At 39.4% G+C, this 22,616-nt stretch overlaps 2 protein-coding genes across 3 annotated transcripts in view; one reads left to right on the top strand and one right to left on the bottom strand.

The window, feature by feature from the left end:
* Window positions 1-449: 449 nt before the first annotated feature.
* copb1 (COPI coat complex subunit beta 1) lies at window positions 450-10,100 on the bottom strand. Its single transcript, XM_084362350.1, has 22 exons — window positions 9,962-10,100; window positions 7,680-7,832; window positions 7,083-7,312; window positions 6,548-6,717; window positions 6,332-6,446; window positions 6,145-6,237; window positions 5,894-6,031; window positions 5,644-5,763; window positions 4,932-5,039; window positions 4,673-4,819; window positions 4,362-4,507; window positions 4,036-4,132; window positions 3,789-3,949; window positions 3,553-3,673; window positions 3,215-3,442; window positions 2,675-2,854; window positions 2,048-2,192; window positions 1,813-1,932; window positions 1,565-1,710; window positions 1,344-1,433; window positions 976-1,131; window positions 450-747 (listed from the first exon to the last, which is right to left on the bottom strand). The coding sequence occupies exons 2-22, from the start codon at window positions 7,768-7,770 to the stop codon at window positions 688-690; spliced, it is 2,862 nt and encodes a 953-aa protein (XP_084218476.1). The 5' UTR covers window positions 7,771-7,832; window positions 9,962-10,100; the 3' UTR covers window positions 450-687.
* Window positions 10,101-14,089: 3,989 nt separating this feature from the next.
* The window catches only part of pde3b (phosphodiesterase 3B), a 48,915-nt gene continuing 40,388 nt past the window's right edge, over window positions 14,090-22,616 (top strand). For both annotated transcript variants that reach the window (XM_084365646.1, XM_084365645.1), the window contains exon 1: window positions 14,090-15,130. In XM_084365646.1, the coding sequence (XP_084221772.1) occupies window positions 14,243-15,130 (888 nt within the window). In that variant the 5' untranslated portion in view covers window positions 14,090-14,242. The remainder of the gene's footprint in view (window positions 15,131-22,616) is intronic.

Below are 22,616 nucleotides of genomic sequence, written 5' to 3'. Positions count from 1 at the left end.
CTGGACACGATGGGAGCTCCAGGCCGGAGTCCTTTCACTTTGGGTCACAGTAACATCTCTTTTTGAAATCACCAACTAAACGTCTATAATGTTATGTTGAAAGCATCACAAAGTATTTAACCAAACTGCACCCGGACGATATATTGTTTGGTTACATTTCTAAATAGAAATAAACTTTATATGTCTTAGATGTCAAACATTTAAAAGGAACTTGGACACAGAGTACTAGAGAATCATAATATTAACAAGTCCTTGTCCTCAGCTGCTTCAGATTTTCATCTTTACGTCACAATATGTAATAAAAGGAAAAAAAAGTGGACAAAATGACAGTAGTCCACATTGATGTATTTATTTTAGAAATCAGATCATGTGAAATGTAATAAATGAAATATTTATCAAGTGTCTAAAATTACACTGAAAGCATATGACCCAATGAATAAAGCAGGGCGTAAAGTTTTCTCATTCTTTTAATACATATTGTTTATTGAAAATTAAACAGGACAGGGAAAGAACAGTACTGAGATGTAGTATTCAGACGTAGGTGATGTAAAAAAAAAAAAAAGGAAAAAGCACAGAAGCGACTGAGCATATAGAGTTCTTAATTTGCTGTGATGAAAAGGCTGTAAGATGACGAGCGATACGAGCGAACAGCAGGTGACTTTTACAAAGTCAGAGGGATCAGCCGGCTCAGACGTTTGTCTTCTTTTGGGAGAGGTTGATCTTGTCACCGAGGCTCAAGGCCATCCCCTGTAAAATGAAGGAGGGAGGATTTATTGTAACAGACTTGATGGATACTGGTAAAAGCATTCAGCTTCAGTGCAACTTCATGTATTCACTTCTCCGTTCGGCTCAATTCTCTCGACCAGGTATTAAATTAAATGTTACCTTTTCAGTTCATTGCTTAAAAGCAAATAAATTCAACAAAGCCTTTTACTTCTGGTGCATAAGGGCTCATGTGCAGCAGCTGTGACCCACCTGACTTTTGGCTCGAATGCGTATGTGTCCGTTGACAGGTGCATCAGGCCCCAGGTGGATGGGCTTCTCGATGCTGACATTAGCCAGGGCGTCTTCGCCAAAGATAGAACGAGCATAAAGGTTGGCAGCCATGAAGCCGCAGAAGCCAGACAGAGCCTGAGTTGGAAATACAAATAGAAAAGAGTTGAGAATATTACACAACATCAACATCTTGTTGACACATGTGATGATGACTTGCTAGGTTACATACATAAAGTCATCACAAGAGAATATATATTACAGACAGAGTTCACTCATCTTTTATTCCTGTCTGCTTTAAACCCTGATTTACTGTCTTTGCTCTGCTGTTTGTAACGTCTCATACCAACCTTCTCAGGAGTCAGACACTTCATGTTGGTGGACTTGAGGATATGCTGGAGATAATCATTCAGATCAGTGATGTTGGTGTTAACTGTCACCTACAAAAAAAAAATAAAGAACCATCTTCAATGTAATGTTAAGTTTGACTAAATATTGTTGCAAACATGTCTGGGCCAGTCAGTCAAGCAGTTTTAGGGAACTGGCCACTAGGTAGACATGAAAAACTAACCTTGTTTTCCCACTCAAACTCTGCCCACATCTGTCTGAACTCTGCATCGGTGCAGGAAGCTGGCTGGATGTAGTCCATGATGTCGATGTGGATGTCACTGAGTACGACGCAGTTTCTGTCGCTGGCAGCTCCCGACACATCGTAGACTGGGGAGACAGAATCAAACATTATAAGTCAGAAATCATTCTCTGGTTACGGAGACAAAAACGTAATTATGACGGTAAACTGACACGAAATGATTCTCTTACCAATGTTGCCAAATATAATGCCATTCTCAGTAGAAGCCACCTTGACGTTGGCCTTGATGTTAGCAAAATCGTGAGGAGCGAGAGTAAGCGGTGAAGGCTTCTCAACCAACTTGAGATCACCTGTAGGGTGGATATATTGAGTGAGATACATACATAGTGCAATGTGATCCCCTCATCGTTGCTAGATAAGAGAATCTGTACACATTTTGTCCAGTAAAGTGTAAAATAAACTAACCTAAAGTGGCCAGCTCAAGCGTGCAATTCTGGAGAGTGTCACTGGTTTGGTTGACGACCAGCACATCCAGCACAATGTCATACTGGTTGACATGAACGTAGGCTTCAGCATACACTGGGTCTGAGAAGCCGGTCAGCTGGGTCACCTGGATTGGACAAAAAGGACGCAAATTCATTATCCATTTTAACACAACTGAACACAAACATATTTCCTCACAGCGATTTCGAGGTGCTTTCATACATCCACATTCTTACAGGGTTTTTAGAGCAGTGGATGTGCATGAAGCGCAATGGGATGAAAAAGAAAAAAGACTTGTAGCTGTGTGTACTTATAAGAAAAACAATTATAACAATGGGTCTTATTTCACAACTAAATAATAGCCTATTTGTAAAATTCAAAAACGTACAACCAGGAACAACTTTCCCACTGTGCAATAAAAACAGCATCAGTCTCTGAGGTCTTAAAATATTTATGCATTATAAGTGCAACAATAAATAGGCACATTTTCAAAACAAAAAATCTATTTAATCTCCAAGCAGAGGTAACATTTACAGCCCCGAATTAGTCTCCAACTTTTTCTTTCCCGTTCTCTTGTATGATAACATTTCTCCAGGGACTGCGATCTACCTTGTTGAGTTTTGAAGCCAGAGGATCAGCTGCCTCCTTCCTCTGAGTGTTGCCCATAGCAGCCAGCAGACTGAGCTGGAACTGGTCCTCTTTAGAAGTCATTTCATTTTTGGCTGTCAGCTGCATGAAGGAGATCGGGTCGTCCGCCTGCACCGTTACGTTACGCTTCTCAGACTCTTTCTGTGGTCGCAACAAGAAACGCATTTGGTTATTTGATAGTTCAGCCTAAAGCCCACAACAGAATCAACACACTGTAAAAACAAATGAGTAACATGAAGAAAATATATAAAATCATTGACAGAGACAATTTTTGTGCCTTGAGAAACCACAACTCCAATACTTTAAGTTGCATAAGGTGATAAACCTTTAAAAAAAAAAATGTATAAACAGGTATCTTATTGTCTGAAAAACAAAGCTGCATTTGCAATGTTGATAGATGAGGACTGGGTCCAAAAACATGCTGTTAACACCAAAAATGTGTTCACTTTCTCTACTTCAGCAGCTGTCAGGTGGTTAAGTGTTGAGTTCAGTGGCCGTTACCTTCTGTGACAGCTTCTCTTCCTCCAGTCTGACAGTCAGCATATGTGACAGTGATTTGCGGCACTCCTTGTTGAAAATGTCATTCATAAGTGGCGAGCACTCAGACAGGACCTTGAGGCACAGCGAGATGCGGTCCACATCATCGTCTGTAATTGGCTTCTTGGGCAGAGAAGACTTGCCCAGGTGCAGCACAGTGACCATGATCAGCATGGCCTCTGCAACGAAAGACTGTGAGGGACAGCAAGACATCAGGGATTAGAGGAAGAGACAGATGGTTTGACTGATTTCCTTTTACAAAAGGGGTTGCCTTTTAATGAAGTAAAGACAGGACAACTTACATTTTGTTTCTTTTTATCTGGAACAATAGCAACATAGCGCAAGGCCACTTTGGTCAGTGTGGTGGCCAGGGAAGCTGCCACATAGAAGTCTCCATCCATCAGGAAGCCTCTGAGCGGCGGCCTGCAACAACAAAATCGGTGTTTTGAGTGGCAAGATAACCAAAATCAATCCAATTAATGAAATACAAGAAAATGATGATATCCTCTGAAAATGTCCTCTTTTTTTCTCTTCTTACCTATCTTCTTCTTTCTTCGAAGGCCTGGAGGAGCTGAGGGCACTCTGTGTCACATAGGTGCCCATTTCTGTCACCAGCTTCTGTGCTGGAGCTGCACTCACTTCATCCTCTGGTTTCACCTCCCCGGTCTCTTTCTTTATCTCATTTTCTACAATTGGGATCTGTCCAAGAAGAAGACAGGAATCAGATATTTGTGACAATTTCAATTAAGCTGGGGCTGTCGGGTAAACGTGCGTTACAAACGTACCTCTCCCAAGGACCTGCGGACTTCTGTCATCACACTCTGGATGTCTTCCTTGGTGCTGCAGTATTCTCCCAAGATCCACAACGCTCCCCTGTAGATCCTGAAAAACAACAATGGTGACAACAATCAGGAACATTCCCATAGCTACATACTCCTGTATTGACGAAAATTAGACCATTTTCATTCCTTATGCTACGTAACCAGCTGCTAAAACTTCAGAGTTACATTTTCTATTTTCTATCTTCTTGTTTCCATATTTGTCTAAATCAAAAAAAGGCTAACCCAAAACACAGCATAATATTCCCCCCAATATGCTTATTAAGCCTCACTTGACAGTTTTGATGGCGTGAAAGACTTCCAGCATCTTCTCAATGACAAGGGGTCTTAAGTTGTCAAATCTCTGAATGGCCTCGCGTACAAACTCCAGCACATCGGCAGCAGCTGCCTCATTAGTGTCACTTAGGAACTCCATCAGCTGTAAATCATATCAACACACAAAAAAATATGAATATGTTCTTATTCTATACTGTATATAAACAACCATTAGGGTCTCCCTCAAAATGCTATGAATTATAACGACTGTCAAGAGCATTTTCCTTTCGGTGTGGTCAAAGAAGACGAAGATAAAGAAGAAACTCACCACTGGAATGACATTGGCCGCCATGTCAGGGAAGCGCACACTGCAGGAGTGGAGAGTGCGCACCAACAGCTGCCTGTACTTATCAGTGTCTTCATGTTCTGTTACGTTGTTTGTCTTGATCACCTCTTTCTTCAAAACAATCACCAACTACAAAACAAACAGATGTCACTATATTTGCAGAATATTCCATTTGTTCTCCGTTTCCATGCATAGACATAAAAACAACAAAAAACGTGGATATACAGTGAATGCTGCTGACCTCTTCTACGTTGCGAGATGAGACGAGATCCAGTGCCAGCTGCAAGGTTTTCTTTCTGACTTCCAGGTCAGGAGTGCTGAGAACACGCAGGATGTCCATGACAAGGTCCTAGAGAAATAAAAGCAACCATTAAGACACAACAGAGTTGATTCACTGTAGATGCTGTGAACTGGTATTGCCTCCTTGCTGATTTTGACTCTGAACTGGACTAAATAAAACTAAATTCCATATATTTTCTTACACATTTTGCTGTGGTCTCATAAAATAATCATTATTCATTAATTACTAATTAATGCCTTATTATGCATGACCATATTCTATTAGATTGACACTTTTTAATTAACACAATTAGGTATGAACAAATTATCAAAAGACTTAATTTAGAATTATTAAACACTATTAACACTTGTAGTTTAAGTTACGTAAGAATAGACCATATTAATTAAGAGTTATTAAGCCTACTAGTTGTGGAAGACAGTCATGCAGAACACAGTATAGGTCAGTGCTTTACAATAAGTAATAAGCAACTAGTTAATGGTTAAAATGTGTACCCTAATATAAATTGAGTTTTTTTTTAAGCTTAAACTTCAGTTAGTGTTCTCTTTAATAATAAATGTTTTGAGATGGAGGTAACGGTCTTTGCAGTTAATGAGGCAATATATTTTACTTGTTAAATTCAGCAAAAACTAACCAAAGCCACAATTCATCGTACCTGGAGAACACGCTCGTGAGTGGGATGCTCCTTTAACTCGATCAGACGATCAAGAACAATCAGCTTCACGTTGTTGTCGCTCTCTTTGATAATCAAATCAATGTAGCACTGGGCAGCAGCCTGGAGTCCAACAAAGCACATGATGGATTAGATTGTGCTAGACTAAAGACATCACTGATATTGGAACAAATGTAGTACAATAACACAACTATATAAATAGCATATGACTGACAAAACCTTGGGGATGTACCTTAATGGCGGTCGGAGCACTGGAGAGCGTTACAAGAGTGCCAGCGGCCTCATACTTAACAGCCGGACTGGAGGACTGCAGCAAGTTGTAGATGCAGCGGATAAACCGGGCTCGCTCAGAGGGGTTAGCGTGGCACACCTATATGACGGAGGAAAAAAGAACAGCAAGAGTTCAGACATTGAAACAGCTCTTCTCATAGTAGGCTATTGTGTTATAAAGCTTAAATCAGACAAATCCAGGCTTTGACTCACTTTGTAAATCAGCTCCACGATGACCAGCTGGAGAATGTCGCCAAAAGTGTGAACCTGGTCAATACAAGTGCTGAGGTAATCCAGAGCTCGATCCTGTAAGACGTGAACATGTGAATAAGATGATGTCACTAATGCCTTCGCGATAGATACAGTGAAAGCAGCAAGAAAGGGACAATATGCTACAAACCTGATCTGCATGAATCAGCATCATGAAAGCGTTTCTCTTACAGCTGGCATCTTTCTCATTGACAAGAAAATCATGGATCAGCTCTGGAGCGTCTGGGATGAGATGTTCAAAGTTCCTGAAGCAAATAAGGATAATGAGTTTTTGTTGTTCATGAATGAATGGAGTAAACAAATCTGTGGAAAGGCGACTGAACACAAAATATTCAACAGGTTTTACCTGTAGATGGTGTAAATGGCCAGGACAGCATTGCGGCGCACATAACTGTGACGGTGCTCCAGGCAGGCCCGGATCGCTGGCATGAGAGGCTCAAGCAACTCGGACTCCTTCAGCTTGCACAGGAAACGCAGAGTGGAGCCACGGATGAACTCATTGGGATGCTGCAGGTCCTGAAATAGAAAGAAGGATATGAGGATTAGAGTTGCAACTAATGCTTAATTTTTAATTAATCTGTCAATTCTTTTCATTATTAATCAATTAATTGTCTATAAAAAGTAAAAAGAATTGTGACAAATGCTCATCACAATTTCCCAGAGCCCAAAGTGACGTCTTAAAATTGCTTCTTTTGTCGCAGACTCTTCATTTACCATCATAAATGAAAAAGACAATTCGACAACAACATATTTTAAGAAAGTTGCTATTTCAATAACTGTACTATTATTACCAATGAATTATGACCAATTCTTTATGTATTAAAAGTCCATGCACAAATAAGTTGATGAAATCTCAACCTTTAGCATGTCAGTTAGCTTACCTTCCTGTAGGCGTCACAGACCAGGATCATCTCCTGGAGCAGCTTGCCATCTGGGGTTGTTTTGGGAACAATCTCCCAGAAAACCAGCAGCAGCTTTTTGATGGTGTGGTCTTGAAGTGGCAGCACGAAGCGGATTATGGTCATCAGCAGTCCTGGCAACTTCTCACCATTAAGGATCATGATGATGACCTTCTTCAGGGCCTCAGTTTTTGCCTTGATCTCCCCCTTTTCTGTAGAAAAATGATTGTTATTAATAGTACTACAAATCTGATCAGCAAGGCCTGAAGCATGCATTACTATTTGTACTTTGGTGAGCAGTTAATCGCCTTACTCATACGTGAAATAAACCAGCACAGAGTAACCAGGGTATCGCTTCAAAAAACAGGTGTTGTGTTTTTGATTATTTTTATTTTAAGTATTAATATTTTCATCGCTGTGAGAACCACAAATTAAATTCACATCCAAATAAAATCACTTCCATTGTAATTAGGGGGAACATTTTACAAATGAATGTCTCCCCTCTACTTGCTTTATTTAAGTAATAAAGTCAATCTGTTTATCAACATTGCTTTGCAAGCAAACATTAAGAATACTTACCTAGATCAGTTTTTAGGCTGACTTCAGAAGGGGGCTCTGAGTCAGATGTAACATTGATCAGAGTGTAACAAACATTCTCTGCAGCTGTCATTTTGCTGCTGGGCTTGTATCCGCTTAGAAGAATCCCAATGAATGTTGCTCACTGGATAATACCTAAGAGAAACACAAACACAGGAGTTTTAGTGAATGGTGGAGGACACATTTACACAGACACATACGTTTGAGTGCAGCGAATGTGGGATATAAATAAATCTGCATTAACACATGCTGACATTCAGATACACAAAATAAATCTACTGTGCAGCATCCTGTGTGCAACACAGAATACAGGACTGCAGACTCATATTTCCTTTTCTTTGCAGCAGCCAAAGAGGGCACAACAAACTGTTGGGATTGGACAACTCTTCCTACAAGTCATTCAGGTATAAATCAAAGGGCTTACTTTTAAATGGTCACAATAGAGCTAATTCATTCTACAAAGCATGATTTACCAGATATAATCACTTCCTTTTTACTGGAATTAAACTGTTTGCAGTTCATTGGCTAAGTGTTAAGCACTGTCGCCTCACTGCGCAAGTCTTTTCAATCCTTAAAAGAATTGCATATCAGAAAAATTGGAAGTAGTTGCGAATGTTTTCTATTCTGTTAGTGCTCAACCCTTCCATAGACTTGAGACCTGTCCAGTGTGATTCTCTGTCTCGGTCTCAAAGCACATTTGAATATGCTTCAGCCCCTCCATGAAATTGACCAGAAAAAGTAGATCTAGGAAACTGAACTAAGAACTGTTGTAAGCCATTATACACCAGCTAGAGTAAGACTGGAGTAACTCGTTGAAATCAAAGTATAAATGTAACACTTGAGCAAACATATTCTAGACTACAACTCAACAGTATGTGATTGAGTTATAGAAGGTTACATTTTGGTTAAAACGGAGGCGTATCAACAGGAAAATTAAAAGTGTCACAAAAAATTACTATTTTTAATTTAAGTTAAACTCAACGGATAGGTTCATTAATTTTAAAGTCTGTCTTTAAACAATTTCAGGTGGCCATATCAGATAGTGTTACCATGTTGAGCTTGGGTGGAGGAATGACAACAGAAAGCATACATTTGTGCTAAAAAAGACTGCTGACACCTCATTAGCTTCTGATCAGTTCTGAAGTGCATTATTGCAGCACTGTGAACTTTGTCCGCCATAACTGACATTGGAAGCTCATTAGGAAGAGACCTCTTAATGGCATAAGGAGGGCTGATTACACCGAGTGCCTGTTTCTATGTACATATAGGCACCTTAGATGATTTGAATATATATGAACCTATTCTTTAAACTAAAAAGCTTGACTAGGCTTAAGCACACCAAACTGTAACGAAGCAAGCAACTGAAATGGCTTGAATGTTTGATTTATGTTACATTATTTTGTGCCTTTTCTCCGCTTGCACACAACTCATACGTTGTATAGTAAGTTGTAAAGAAGTTAACATCATATGCCTCTAGATATGATCTTGATCTAGATATGATCAACCTATTTTGTAGCAGTGACCACCACAAAGACATTTTATTGAAATACAAGCTGATAATAGATCATTTACTTGCCACAGGTACCTGTAACCCCAAACAATACAGACAGGTCTGTTTGATGATCTTGGAAGTCAGACATTTTTAAAGGATTTAGTATTTTTGGTTTAATCTGAAGTTATAGTTAAGTACAATAGCCGATACAACGGTATAATGAATCACGACTAGTTATAACAAATGGAGGAGCTCTAGCTGTCTTTGAACACTTCATATCATGAGGTAACGTTAACAAGGTTCGGGTATCTTCCTGCCATTTCATGCCGTGTTTGACTGTACAAACCAGACTGCTGTCTTCGCAAGATTGCAGACAAGAGCTGTCATTGTGACAGCAATAGCAGCTTAAGTTACAATGTTAACGTTAGGTCAATAAAGCAAGTCAAGAAAGTGTGACACGCAGCGTTAACACCGCAGCTAGCCAACTACTGTTACAGCGCTAACGGTGTACCTGCGCTATCACCAACAGCTGTGCACCAACATCTCAATAAAACTCAATCATTAGTTAGTTGGTCGACGATTCAACTGGTTAGATTAAGTTTAGATGGGTGATTAATTGCTAACTTGCGAACGTTAGCTAACGCCAGGTTAGCTTCTGTCCTGGCTAGCAATGAAATGGAGGACAGTAACGTCAGCTAGCTGCATTAACAGTTACTACGGGTCAGGAAAAAAAAAAACATCACTCATGTTGGTACAAATGTACATAACCTACCTAACTGCACGACTCTTATCCTCCGAAGTAGCCTTCGATATCCAGTTTTGGATATTTACATCTGTAAAATTTCACAGAGGTTCCCTTTGGCGAGCTGTCTGTTCGGCTCGGCTACTTCCTAGTGACGTGGAAGATTACTTTCTGAGCCACATCACTGCTACGGTGTCCCGGAAGGCTCAAACACGACAGCAAAAACACACAACATGAGAAATACAGGATGACACAGAATATCTCTCATTATTCAGAAAATACTACATGAGAAAAACTATTATTTTTATTTCGGCCCTTTAAAGGTGCACTCTGTGATTATGGGGAGGAAATTTAAATCAGGAGAGACTGAATGTTTATGCCTAAACAAACTAAATCAACAAACTCTTCGTTTTCATGACTGAATAAAGTGAATAAACAAACTGACCTTAAAGGACAACACAATTTCATACTGTTTTACTATTTGGCAGACCCCGCCATCTTTCTAGCTTCAAATAGTGTTCTGGGGACCTTATTTTCCTGAGAACAGCTTGTTTATTCAATTATGGAAAAGATAAATATTTCAGAGTTTGTATTATTACCCCATTAATATTGTAAATGTTAACATTCTGAGTTTGAATTTCTTCTCCAAATCTACATAGTACATACATAGTGCCCCTTTAAATTTGTTCAGTGTTGTAAGAATTGGAATCCGTTTGAATTTAAGGACTGTGTGGCTGGTTTCTTTCAATTATGTTCACTTTGTTGCCAATGCAACTTTGACAGTGATAAACAGCCAGAAATACATGTTTTGGGGGGATTTTTCACAATAACACAGATTAAGACTAAGGAAATGCAACAATCCATTGAGCAAAGATGAACTGACGACATCACTTGACTGAATAAGAACTGCTCTATTCACTGCTCTATTATATAAAAGAAATAACAAATGGTAATTGATTATTGTGAATTAAGAAAATAGGGATCATTGCAGGAGTACTGTACTTAGACTAAACAGTTTTAGAGATATAATATACATTCAAAATACTGTACAGCTTCAAATTTCAGCATATTGGCATCAGGAAAGCCCCTGTATCACAAATGCAAACAAACAATTTCACATATAGGCTAACTCAACCTCCCACACACACATCACTGAACTAATATTTCACTTCCGTGTTACACCATAATAGCAGATTTTGATGGTAATGCAGCACCCTCCAGTGGAATCTTAGCCTAAGTGACATAGTTGATGCACATAAACCTGAATGAACTGTAGTCTTAAGGTGAATGTAATAAAATATTTAATTGATAATTATTTTCCATTCTTTACAAAAATGGAGTAGGTCTATTTTTCTCTATGGCAGAGGAATAAGTTACACCAGGCGTACGCTACATAAACAGTACTCTTTAGAAGGATAAACTGATTGTTGGTTTTGCTATCTTCAGAAAATTTTGCAAACCATCTTAACACTGTCAATTGTATTGTATTGTATGGCTGCAAACACTACCATAGACTAAAGTCATTCTGAATAATACACGCAAGTCTCTTCACAGGCATACACGTTCAAATTGTTCATGGTAAGGAGGGTTTATGGTTTCAGTCAGGAGACAACTACTTGTTTAAATGTGACAGAGCCTTGCCAGCCAAAGAACAATGACTACACACGTGCTTCTATCTACTCTATGGGTTTACTATTAAAAATATTATTTATATTAGGATTCTCATTTAGCTTTAAAAAAAAGTTCCTATTCTGTAGGAAAGATTTTTTTTATTTTTTTTTTTATCTCAGGACAGAATGCTCATATTTTACCAGATCATTCAGATCCCCTTGGAGGAAGAAATGCATAAAAGCACACTAATTGACAATTTCATAGAATAATAGCACATAAAAGAGTTGTTATGGTGGTGTGCAAAAAATTAGCATCATATCTAGACCAAACTGAGCCTTGACTGTCAAAAAAAAGAAAAAATTCCCCCAAGGGGATAAATTAAGTTAAAAAAAATTTCTTAACACTGGTTACTGAACAAAAGGAAACAAAGAGACACATATTTACAAAAGTTTATTTAGTGTAAACGGGTAGCATTGTTCATTGCACTGATGAAACATTGAAAAAAAGATCTAACCCACATTTTATATTTGCTATTAAATTGAATTTAGAAACCGAAGCCGAGATACCAACAGTACACACAAACACACAATGTGAGCATTAACACTTCAAATGATGATGTCATCAGGTGACACCTTTATATACAGTCTGTGGGTGACACAAATTTAGTGGCATGGGCTCCTAGAATTTTTATTTAAAATATTACATCCAAGCAAGCTCTTTGATAAAGTCAAGCAGGCCCTGAAATCTATAAATTAATTATGTAAATCAGAAAATGTACATTCTACATGGTACAGTTGTAGTTTTCATGACCTGAGGCAGCTGTACCTAATTTAAGCAAACTGAAAACTTTGGATTTTGCTTTGGTGAATTAAATCAAGTGAATCAATTAAGTGGATACTAGAGCCCTGCAGTGTGTGAGCCATTTTGCTCACTTTTGACTCAGCACCTGCCCTTTTTGATAGATTATCAGGCTATTATGGGTATGTGTATGTGTAGTAGGGTGGATGCAGAGTTTGTCAGGTTCTTGTGTGGATGGGTGCTCTTTCTCCTGTCTTTTAGTGCTTTATGCATGTAATGTACAGCACAGTGACTTGCCCTGTTGATAAAATGGCCATGCCTTTCTATAAACCTTATTCACAGCAGGCACTCTGACCTGTCATGGCACATACACTCGTGTAACTAATGACATTAAAATGGCTCGGCTCTATGGTTTCAGGGTTCCAGTAGGCCAACATGCACAATGCAAAACTCTGAAATTCGTAATCATATGTGCTCTGTAGTCATTGTTAATAATATCTGCACCTGTGCTTTTCTGTCAAAAGGTCTCCTGTCTGTGGCAGCTACAGTGTTAGTCTGTACGATTACCTTCTGCGGTTGTAAGTTAACTTGTTCATATGACTAGAGAGTATAAAAATAACAGGATGTTATGTGAATTATGGAAGTGGTTTTCGTTTTAGGGTAAAAACGTGTTTGCTTGTCAAGTTGGCTGCTCTCATTGAACACCTGGGTGATCAATAACAACGTTCACAACAACTTCAGGATGTCAACAAGCTAGCTTACGTGTCTCTATTTAGCTAGCTTGCTAAAGCGTCCGATGGGACTCTCTGTTGTCGTCATAAACAACGGCTTTGCTGCACATGACCTCCCCAAAGATGTTAAATGTTTTTTAATTTTTATTCTGATATCTTACCACTCAGTACTCTGCAGGTAAAACCGCTCACACAGTTGCTCTGATCAGTTTGATCGACAATCGTCCACTTTATCAAGCACAGGCAGGCAAACCAATCGATCCCAGAGCAGCACGATGCAGCGACACGCAGTGGCGACACTTCGACAGAAAGAGCGATTAATTTAAAGAGGCTAAAATATTACTATAATTATAGATTTAATTGGACCGTGGACGAGCTTATTGAAGCTATATGCGTAGGTGAGAAACTGAGTCAAGTGTTCAAAACCTGGAAGAGTGTCTCAATTCATTTATTAATGCATCTTAATTTTTAATAAATTGATATTCAAATTGTGTAGATATGAAAAATAAGCTTAAAACATGTATTTTAAATTAATTATAACAAGCTGTATTTGCACACACGTAAGATTGGATCAAATCAGATGATTAAAAAAACATAATGTGTCAAGAGAGGTCAGGAAGCCATCAGAAGGACAGTACATTACAGAAACAAACAAAAAACATAAGACAATAAACAAAGAAAAATAGATGTCACACAAGTTTGTGCCTTATATGAACAAAAACACACACAATGAACAGAGACCACACATGAGGAATGGGGCTGAAACAAGCAAACTTACAGGGTTGGAGTGTCATGGAAATGTCACCATTCAGTTTTTAGTAATATTTTCTTTATTGAATGAGAACTTTTTTATTTATTTATTTTAGGTTTCCTCATTAAGTCCGGCCTCAGAGTGTACTAATCATATTACATTACTGATGTGGCTCAGGATTGGCTGAGTGCTCCACATTACACAGCCCTGCTGAGGTCTGAGTTGTGGCCTCTAGGCGGCGACAGAGAGCGCCGTTTCTGTAAAAAACAACATCTCACCTTCTTTCTTTAGTCCAAGTGCTAGAGCACGTTTGAGTGACCATGGAGTGCTTTTGCTGTCATGTAGTTCAGCGTTAATACGGCGTGAATATCAGCAAGAGAGGGGGACTTTAGCGCGGATACGAGGAGCCAGAGTCGAGCCATGGCTGCACGGGAGGACGGAGAGGCTTTGCACAGTAAAATAAGGCACCACGACGGAGCTGGAAGTGTAAACAGCTCAGAGGGCTTCAGGAACGGCTATGTGAAGAGCTGCGTCACCCCTCTCAAACAGGACCATCAGAGGGGGTTTTTGTTTAACGTGTGCAGGTTTTGCAACGAAGACATCCTCAATTCAAAATTGCTGAAGGTGTCTGCCCTGTACGTCGGCGCCTTCGTGATCTTCGCGGTGTCTTTTCTCATTTCCAGGGGCTTGCAAAGTGACTCGCTGTGGGATTTGCGGACTTTCTTGTCGGGCTTCTCCCAGTCCATCAGTCCTCTGTTCAGCATAGGATGTGCTTTCTTCTTTCTAACGTTTTACCTGAGGAGGAAAAAGAAGGAGAGCAGCAAATGTTGGCTCGTGTCGCTGCCAGCATCGTGTTACCTCGGGGATTTTTTGGTTTTGCGGTTTTTGCAATGGGGAGAGGACCAGCACCAGATGCAAATGGTGGGCAGGTTGTTATTCGTGTTGGGATGTGTGGGTCTGCTCACGCTCATCCCCACTCTCAAACTCAAACACAGTGTTCTCATACTGGTTTTCGCCAGCGTTGTGTGGCTGGTTTCTTTCACAAGTTTGAGCGGTCTGCCCGCACTGCTCAGACCGCTCTTCGCCTGCTTTGCGGGGGTTTCTGGCTCCCTGCTGGGGCTCTGCTTTGACCGCTACTACCCGTCGAGGGAAGCACCGAGCGGGGTTTCCACGGCGGAGGAAAAGGTCCCCGTGATCAGACCTAGGAGAAGGTCCAGTTGTGTGTCACTGGGGGAAACGTCGACCAGCTATTATGGCAGTTGTAAAATGCCCCGCAGACCTTCGCTGCCCTGCATATCCAGAGAACAGGTAGGTCTCCCCCCCTCCTCTGTTGTTGTTGTAGTTCACAAGTAGGCCCACTGATCATCCACAGCTACCCCGAGTGCACATGTGCACCAGGAGACGAAAACACTCGCACAAGGCACATCAACCTGGAGAAAAACATCCCCTTACTCAAAAGAAAAACAAGTTTATCAGCCTATAATAAGATAATCAATTAATAAATGACTTCTTGTAGAGGAAAGGAGGACATTGTATTGTGAATGACTCAACTGGATGATTATAGACTGTTCCAAGTAAAAGACAATCTAATTTAATTATTATTATACAGGCCTACATGTGTTATAAATGAAGCAATGGCCTTGTCTAAATTTACCTCAAAATGTCATCAAATTATGAAAAAGTATTTCCATCAGAGCCCAACTGATTCTGGATATTTAGGGCCGATACTGATATTACAGACAAACACAATTCTGATATCGATACAACAGCTGATATTCTTTTAACACACAGAGACACAAAATTACTGAAGCAAAAGAAACTTCACTGGGAATTTTTAATAATTATAAGTTACAACCCTGCATCTTTTTCTGCGTTATGTTCTGAAAAAAAAAAAGTTGTCATATCAGCCCATGTTGGACAACAGATTAGCTGAGACGAGTATATCTGTAATAGGCCAGTATTGGCCAAGCGATATATATCGGTCGGGCTGTTATTTCTATAACCTGTAAATAATTAAACGGCAACATTCACCCTGCTATTATGTGCAGTCTGCTTGCCAAAACACTTCCTATCATCAGGACATCAGTACTGTTTATCTGCATGACGTTGGTAATATGTTAATTTGAAAGTTTACATACCTGATAGAGCCCCCTTCTCGATAATAGAGATTGAAATAATTCCTACTCTGATATATCGTCCCATATACACACATTTTTTTGCAGTGAGCCCTCAAATTGTGGCAAAGACATGTTAAGAAAGCAGGATATGTTACAGTTCAACAATAAACGTCATTGTCTAAAATGACATCGGTGCACTGAAACAGTAAACTTTGATGATAATAAATTACCCCAAGCCAGGGCTGTCACGATATCAGATTTTCACTACACGATTATCGTGAAATTAGTTCATGTTAAGGATACTATCATGATACCTATAGACATTTGTGCAAAGAATGCCAGCAATCAAATCTATGTTTAACCTTATTCACTATGTGTGTTGTCTCTCTGTCTAGCAAATAAATTATCCTCAAAATATGAGTATAGGGATGTGGGGAGAGAGTGTGTAACCATGACTGTAAATAAAGCATACAAAAACAACAATTACACTCAATTACTAGTGAAAAGGCAACCGGATCAACTATTTAAAAGACACAAGGCCAAACATCTTTGCTGGATTGTTCACACGATGTATATCATATGTGTATTTTTGACACAATATCCATATTTCATTTTTTAATAACACGGTTATCATGAATATGGCATTATCGCAACACCCCTACCCCAAGCATCTTTTTCTGCATCATAATCTAAAAAAAATAAAATAATAGTAATAACGGCGCAGATCGGAAACCATATGAAATACTGATATAGCTATGAAAGGCCAATATAGCTGATATATATCTGTTGGGCTCTAAAACCAGATAATCAATGAAATGTGAGTTTCCTTCCACATCCTGCTGCCATAATAACAACACAAGCAGCAGCATAGCCACTGATGTGGCCTACGGTTCCATGTGACTGTAGCAGTCAACAAAACAAAATGATGGCGAGCACATGCAGGGATTATTCCATGTCCACATTCAGCGGGTGTCCCTTTTTCTTTGAGTTTGCTTGTATACACAAGCCTCTACAATCAGTCTGTTTTACATACAGTAGCCAACAGGTCCACTGCAAAGTGATGCTCCTTTCTACTTTGGTTTAGTTTTGTAAACCAATACACCTATATCGAGTGGTATCCATTCCAAGTGAAGACTATCATGTTGCATACTGTATGTTGTGGATAAAAAGGCTGATGATGTGGATAAAAAGGCTGATGCGAGCTGTTGCCTTAATTTGTGTGCAGACAATGTAGACAAATGCCAACGTTATTTTTAAACAGTGTATTTATAAACAAAACATACAGTTCTTCAGTGGATGTCAAACCATCAGCTCACACACATTGTGTTTTTGTCCTTGAAGCTTTGTTAGAAATGATGAGAGAACTAAAAATGTATATCCAGTCTGTCTCAATTGTGCAATTTCCAGCAGTTGTTTTTCACTTCATTGTGTTTTAGGCTATTAGCAGATTGGCAGTCGCATTGAGTCGGGCCTTAAACAGTGCATGAAAATTAAATTAGAAAAACATTCAAGACCATGTATGAATATGAGCAGGGGCTTTAAGACTCTGGTTTGAGTACTACACCATTTCACCTTATACGAGATTAAGAAACATTTGAACACAGAATGCACTTCAGGTGTGGGTTTAAAATGAATGAGAAGTAATATATGGAGGCTGTTTTTTGATGGAGGCCAACCTTGCTATCCCGAAGAGAAAGACTTGACCATAAGAGGAAGTGTTTTTGAAACAATAGAGTGAACTTTTACCTGAAACATGTTGCTCCAAGAAAAATTTTATTGACAAAAAAAGAACTAAGGAAACATTTTATATTAGTGAAATTCATAATGACAGTTCTCCCAATCCACACTCAGTTAACATCTGTAGTTAGTTACTTGACTTACAACCCAAACCACTTAAGTGACATAATCGGGGACCTAAAAACCTGAAACTGAATACTGTCTTTTAAATTGCTTCTCTTTTAGTGTTAGTTTTCCATTGTCTTTGTAGGTACAGTAGACATAGCACACTGAAAGCACTACACCTTATACCTTTTGATTGGAAATTTGAAACTTTGCATGTACATTTTAAGTGGACAGTGGATTACAACAATAGCTGTGTAGCCCATAATTCAGGGAAGAGCTGTCGTAGATGTTCTTGTATCTCAAAAAGTTTTCTTTGTACCTAATTTTGGAAATGTTTGAAACTTTCGCTACCGATGGCACCAGGGTTTTCCTCTCTTGGGTTTGAAAATTAGGAAATATAGTCAGTTTCTGCATCGGAGGCTGGCAGAAAGAGACAAAGCAATACTTCGGAAAGGGTCTCTCAAGGTTCATTGGTGATATCACACATGTTCTTGATCTTCGCACATTTTACACACAAAACCCCCATTTCTGCTGTCAGAGAGGGGTCATTGGTTTTCTTACCAACACTTACAAGTGGGAGGGTTGTTTTTCGTTAGCTGCAACACATGGTTTTATATACAGCAAGTTAATCATCAGTGTGGGAAAATGGTTGTATAGAGTTTTAGCATCATGAAGATGAAAGTGAAGATAGTTAGATAGTTAGCAATATATCTGCCTAGCCTTGCAGAAGACTCCGGTAATACGCAGTGAGTGTATGGATACTCAAGACAGGCAAGTAGGCCATCTACTCAATTCACTCAGGCCATAATAATAGCTCCCTCTGTCAGTCGGTAGGCTTGCCGTGGTAGTCTGTGTTACTGGGGTTACATGGCGTTCAGACACACACAAACTACATTACTTGCCCACCGCCCCACCGTTGTCTTACTTTTTAAAAATCAGTACTTCGTCAGAGAAGGAACACTACAACTTTAAACTGCTGCAGGTGTGTGCTCCATGAAGCAGCAGTGCCAGCAGGAGAGTTGCAGCACATAGCAGGAGTCACATTTCACTTATATCGTAATAAGAGTAAGGACAGTTGACCGACAATGATGCCGAAGGATTTGTTGTCAAAGCGAAAAGCAAAAGCACATATTTGGCAATATTTCACATTTAAACCCAATGCAGATAATCCCTATTTGCATTGGTAACGTAAGTGAGGGATAAGAAGTTGGTTAACTCACTGAGAAGTTGGAGGTGTGCAGCCTGTCAGCTACAGCTCTTCATCTAACAGCTGCTGCTTGTTCCATCACTCCCACAGACTGTATGAAACTACTCCCTGACATATTTCAAACCAATCCGCTGTCAATAATGGCAAAAGAAATTGGCATCTTTGATAAACGATGACCGTATGTGCTCAACTCACTCAACACATTGCCCCTCCTCTGACTAGCTACTTCTAAATAAAAGCCAGCCCACTTTTTTTGCCCATTAAATGCTTTAAATGTGAGGTTGCAGCAGTAGGAAAATTTGGCATTGTTAGTAAATCAATACAGCGCTCTACAGATAGTGAGCATCCTTTTTGTAGAAAGCCTGCTTTTGCCGGCAACGCCAGTGTTGTCACAAGCTTATTAACTGTTGGAAAAATTTTGTCACAGCCACAACCCCATTGGTCAGTCCAAAACAATGTCCAATTTTATAGTTTTTAATGTAGGAGGCGAAAATTTAGCATGGAGGTCAAGTTTGTGTGGGTGTGTCTGAAGGTGTGTGTTTGTGTTCATGCCAGTTGACTTAAAGGGGGTGTGTTAATGGGAGTGGCCTGTCACAAAAAGCCACATAACTTCTGAATGGATTTAGGGACTTGCACAAAATTGTTTTGGAAAGGTTGATCATGAGCCAAAGGACAGCTGATTAACTGTTCAAGTCAATTAGCTTAAAGGGGGTGTGGCAGTGGGAGTGGCCTATAACAAAAAGGTGCATAACTTCTAAATGGATTCTTGTATCATGACCAAACCAGTTGAGTGTCTGTGGCATGTTGTTGTGTTAATTATATAAAACTGTCGGCAACTACAGCAACAATACTTTTGTTTGACAATATCTATCTCTCATTGGAGAAAAGGACCTGACCAGGAGTTGCAGTTACAACCAACATACTTAAAAAAACGAAAATCATGTAAATGACAATGGTATAACCATGTCTATACACTGTGAGGCATCCTAATACAGAAAGTAATGGAGCTGGCCGAGGAAAAGCCAGTTGACGCTTCACTTTGTGAAGTTCTTTGCCTCCACTTAATGAATTAATTTGAAACATTATCACACTTTTTAACGTTTTGCGACTAAGCTGTGTATTGTGGAGAGTTTCTGGGCTCTATCAGCCCGATCGCGAAATTAAGAGTAATATGTTTTACCCATGAGAATCCTTCTAACATTTTATGTTGATGTTGAACCATCTGTGTTCTTCACAACCACTCCATTAATGTGCGTGCAAACATCATGAATATCCAAACTAAAAGTGCTGCTTGGACGGTGTGCCTCATGGCCTGACAAGCATCGGGCAAAAGTTGTATACATCCAGGTTTTGTGTGATTAGAACAGTAGCATTTAGAAGATTTTACTTGGTTTAGTCTGTTACGTTTGTCATTTGTCATGTATGCCAGGAAATTATAGAGTTGCAACAGTACATGTAAGAAGCTGAGTGCTACATGCATAGGTGTCAATACACTGGGGACACTGGGGACATGACCTCACCCCATTTATGTTTACTGTACCTCCAGACTTTTCTGGCCATTTCTTTAAAATGAAAGTGAAAAAGAGACTTTAGGGCATCTCCTGGATTCACACACTTACATATTAACAGTTGGAAGTGGTAATGTGTCCTAAAAGGCAGCCATTTGCAAAGGAGTTAGGAGAAAGAGATGAGACATGGAAATGTTAAAATGTTAGAAAATTTGCAGATTTTTATGAGGTAGGAAATACATTAAAATATTTAAAACTTAATAATATGTCCCGCCACATTTAGTGTAAAACACTGAATGTAAATGTAACAGGTTTGTTTAGAAGAGAATACCTTCAATGTTCGATGTGTACTCTCACTACACAATACAGTTTAACAGGAAAGCGCATATAGCAAAAGGTTTTTTTTAAGTTTTAAAGTACCTGTATTATTTCACAGATCACAAGCTTTTCAAGAGTTTGATTTTGAAAGGCATACAAACGAGTGCTACACGTACAACACAGCTTCATTGGTGACACAGTTTTCGAACACATAATTCAAATAATCTGTGTGATGGCGCCAATTTCACCAGATACTAGTCTGTACACAGTTTAAATACTTTCATGTCAGTCTCTTATGTAATTTTAGTTTCATTCCAAGTATTTCTTTTTAACAGCAAGCTGACGTGAATCTAACATTGTTAAAAGTGCATGTACCAATGAAGCAGTAATGCTTACTACGCCTAGGACCTGCTTTGAAATTATTTTTAACAGTAGCAAGGTCAGGTCTAACAGTGGGTCATAAAAGAAACATTTCCAAGTAAAAATCAAGAATAGGTGTGCAGGATTTTTTCATTTTAGTGTCATGTTATGGTCACATTATGAGTCAAAACCTTTGTATATGCCTTGTTTTCTTAAAGGTCAATTTCTCAGTTTTCTTCTCTTGTGTGTGATGTTGTGTCGGTGTATGGTGGTCTCGGCAGCAGAGAACATCTTTTTATTGTAGGTGCGATCCTTTAATGTGCCAGACTGAGTAGGAAGGAAAACGCTTCATGGCTGCTGCCATCTTAACACAATGTATTAAAACAGTGTTGAGACTGCTCATTTAGAAAGGATGACAAAGGTTCCTGTGCAAACATGCCCACAATTTCACAGAAAATCCAGCACAGCACTATAAATACCACCTTTTCTGTAGTGTCGGAGATAGAGTTGTCTCATTTAGCCTGTTTTAGTTAATGTTAATCTTTTCTCTGATAATTATAAGTGTCAGTTTTGTGTTTTGCCACAGTAAGACAAAGCCCCTTGCACAACCAAAGCTTTATGGATTGACTGCAAGTGCCAGGGGTCAGGCTTGCTGAATCCGAGATTTATTGCATTAACCGTGTCACTCTATTGTGTTAAATTCTTCTTCAATAGGATACCTAAATAGGTCAGTGAATTGTGTAATTATGACACGATGAAGGAGCCCTGTAAAACTGTATTTGCTCATTTTATTGCAAGATTACTCTTGTACTTTGAGACTGTCCGATAGTCAGAAGGGTCACAAGTTGAGACCCAGAAATCGCAAGTGAGATATACATTAACAATTTATCTGCTGACATTACATACATTTTAAACTACTGCAATGATTATAGCGTCCAACCTGAATGGCAACTTGTTCTCCCCAGAAATTATGTCAGCATGTGTTTCCCAGACCCAACTAGATTTTTTGAGATGACGAGAATAAATTGGAGATAATATTTTTTAAGTAGGATTATTGTATGTGGGCTTTCATGACAGAAATCTAAAAGCTCTGCTTCATGAGTAAGACCTGAGAGGCAGTGCTGGCAGGGCAGTGTTAAAATTCAGGTAGAAGGCCCTCTTTTTGTGTGGTTACGAATACATGGGGGCAGGCAGGGGTAAATAATACACTTAACTAACCCCCCATTCAGACAAGAACAGAGAAGCAGGCTGCAGAGAGAAAGGTTGGAAGGGAGAGCGGTGAAAACGCAGAGCAGCACTCAGCTGTCACGTTCGCTTGCTGTAAAGCCATGTGGAATGATATAACATTGACGTCACAACCCAGTGACGTACCACAGGGGTGATTGCAAAGAAGAAAAAAAATGCCAAGTCTTATTAATCGCCCTGTAGAATATAGTGTCTGC

This window comes from Pagrus pagrus (assembly GCF_965226575.1).
Source record: "Pagrus pagrus genome assembly, chromosome: 1".
In the NCBI taxonomy this organism is placed as follows: Eukaryota; Metazoa; Chordata; class Actinopteri; order Spariformes; family Sparidae; genus Pagrus; species Pagrus pagrus.
Note: the sequence above shows the minus strand (reverse complement) of the source record. Positions and strands in the feature narration are given on the sequence as shown.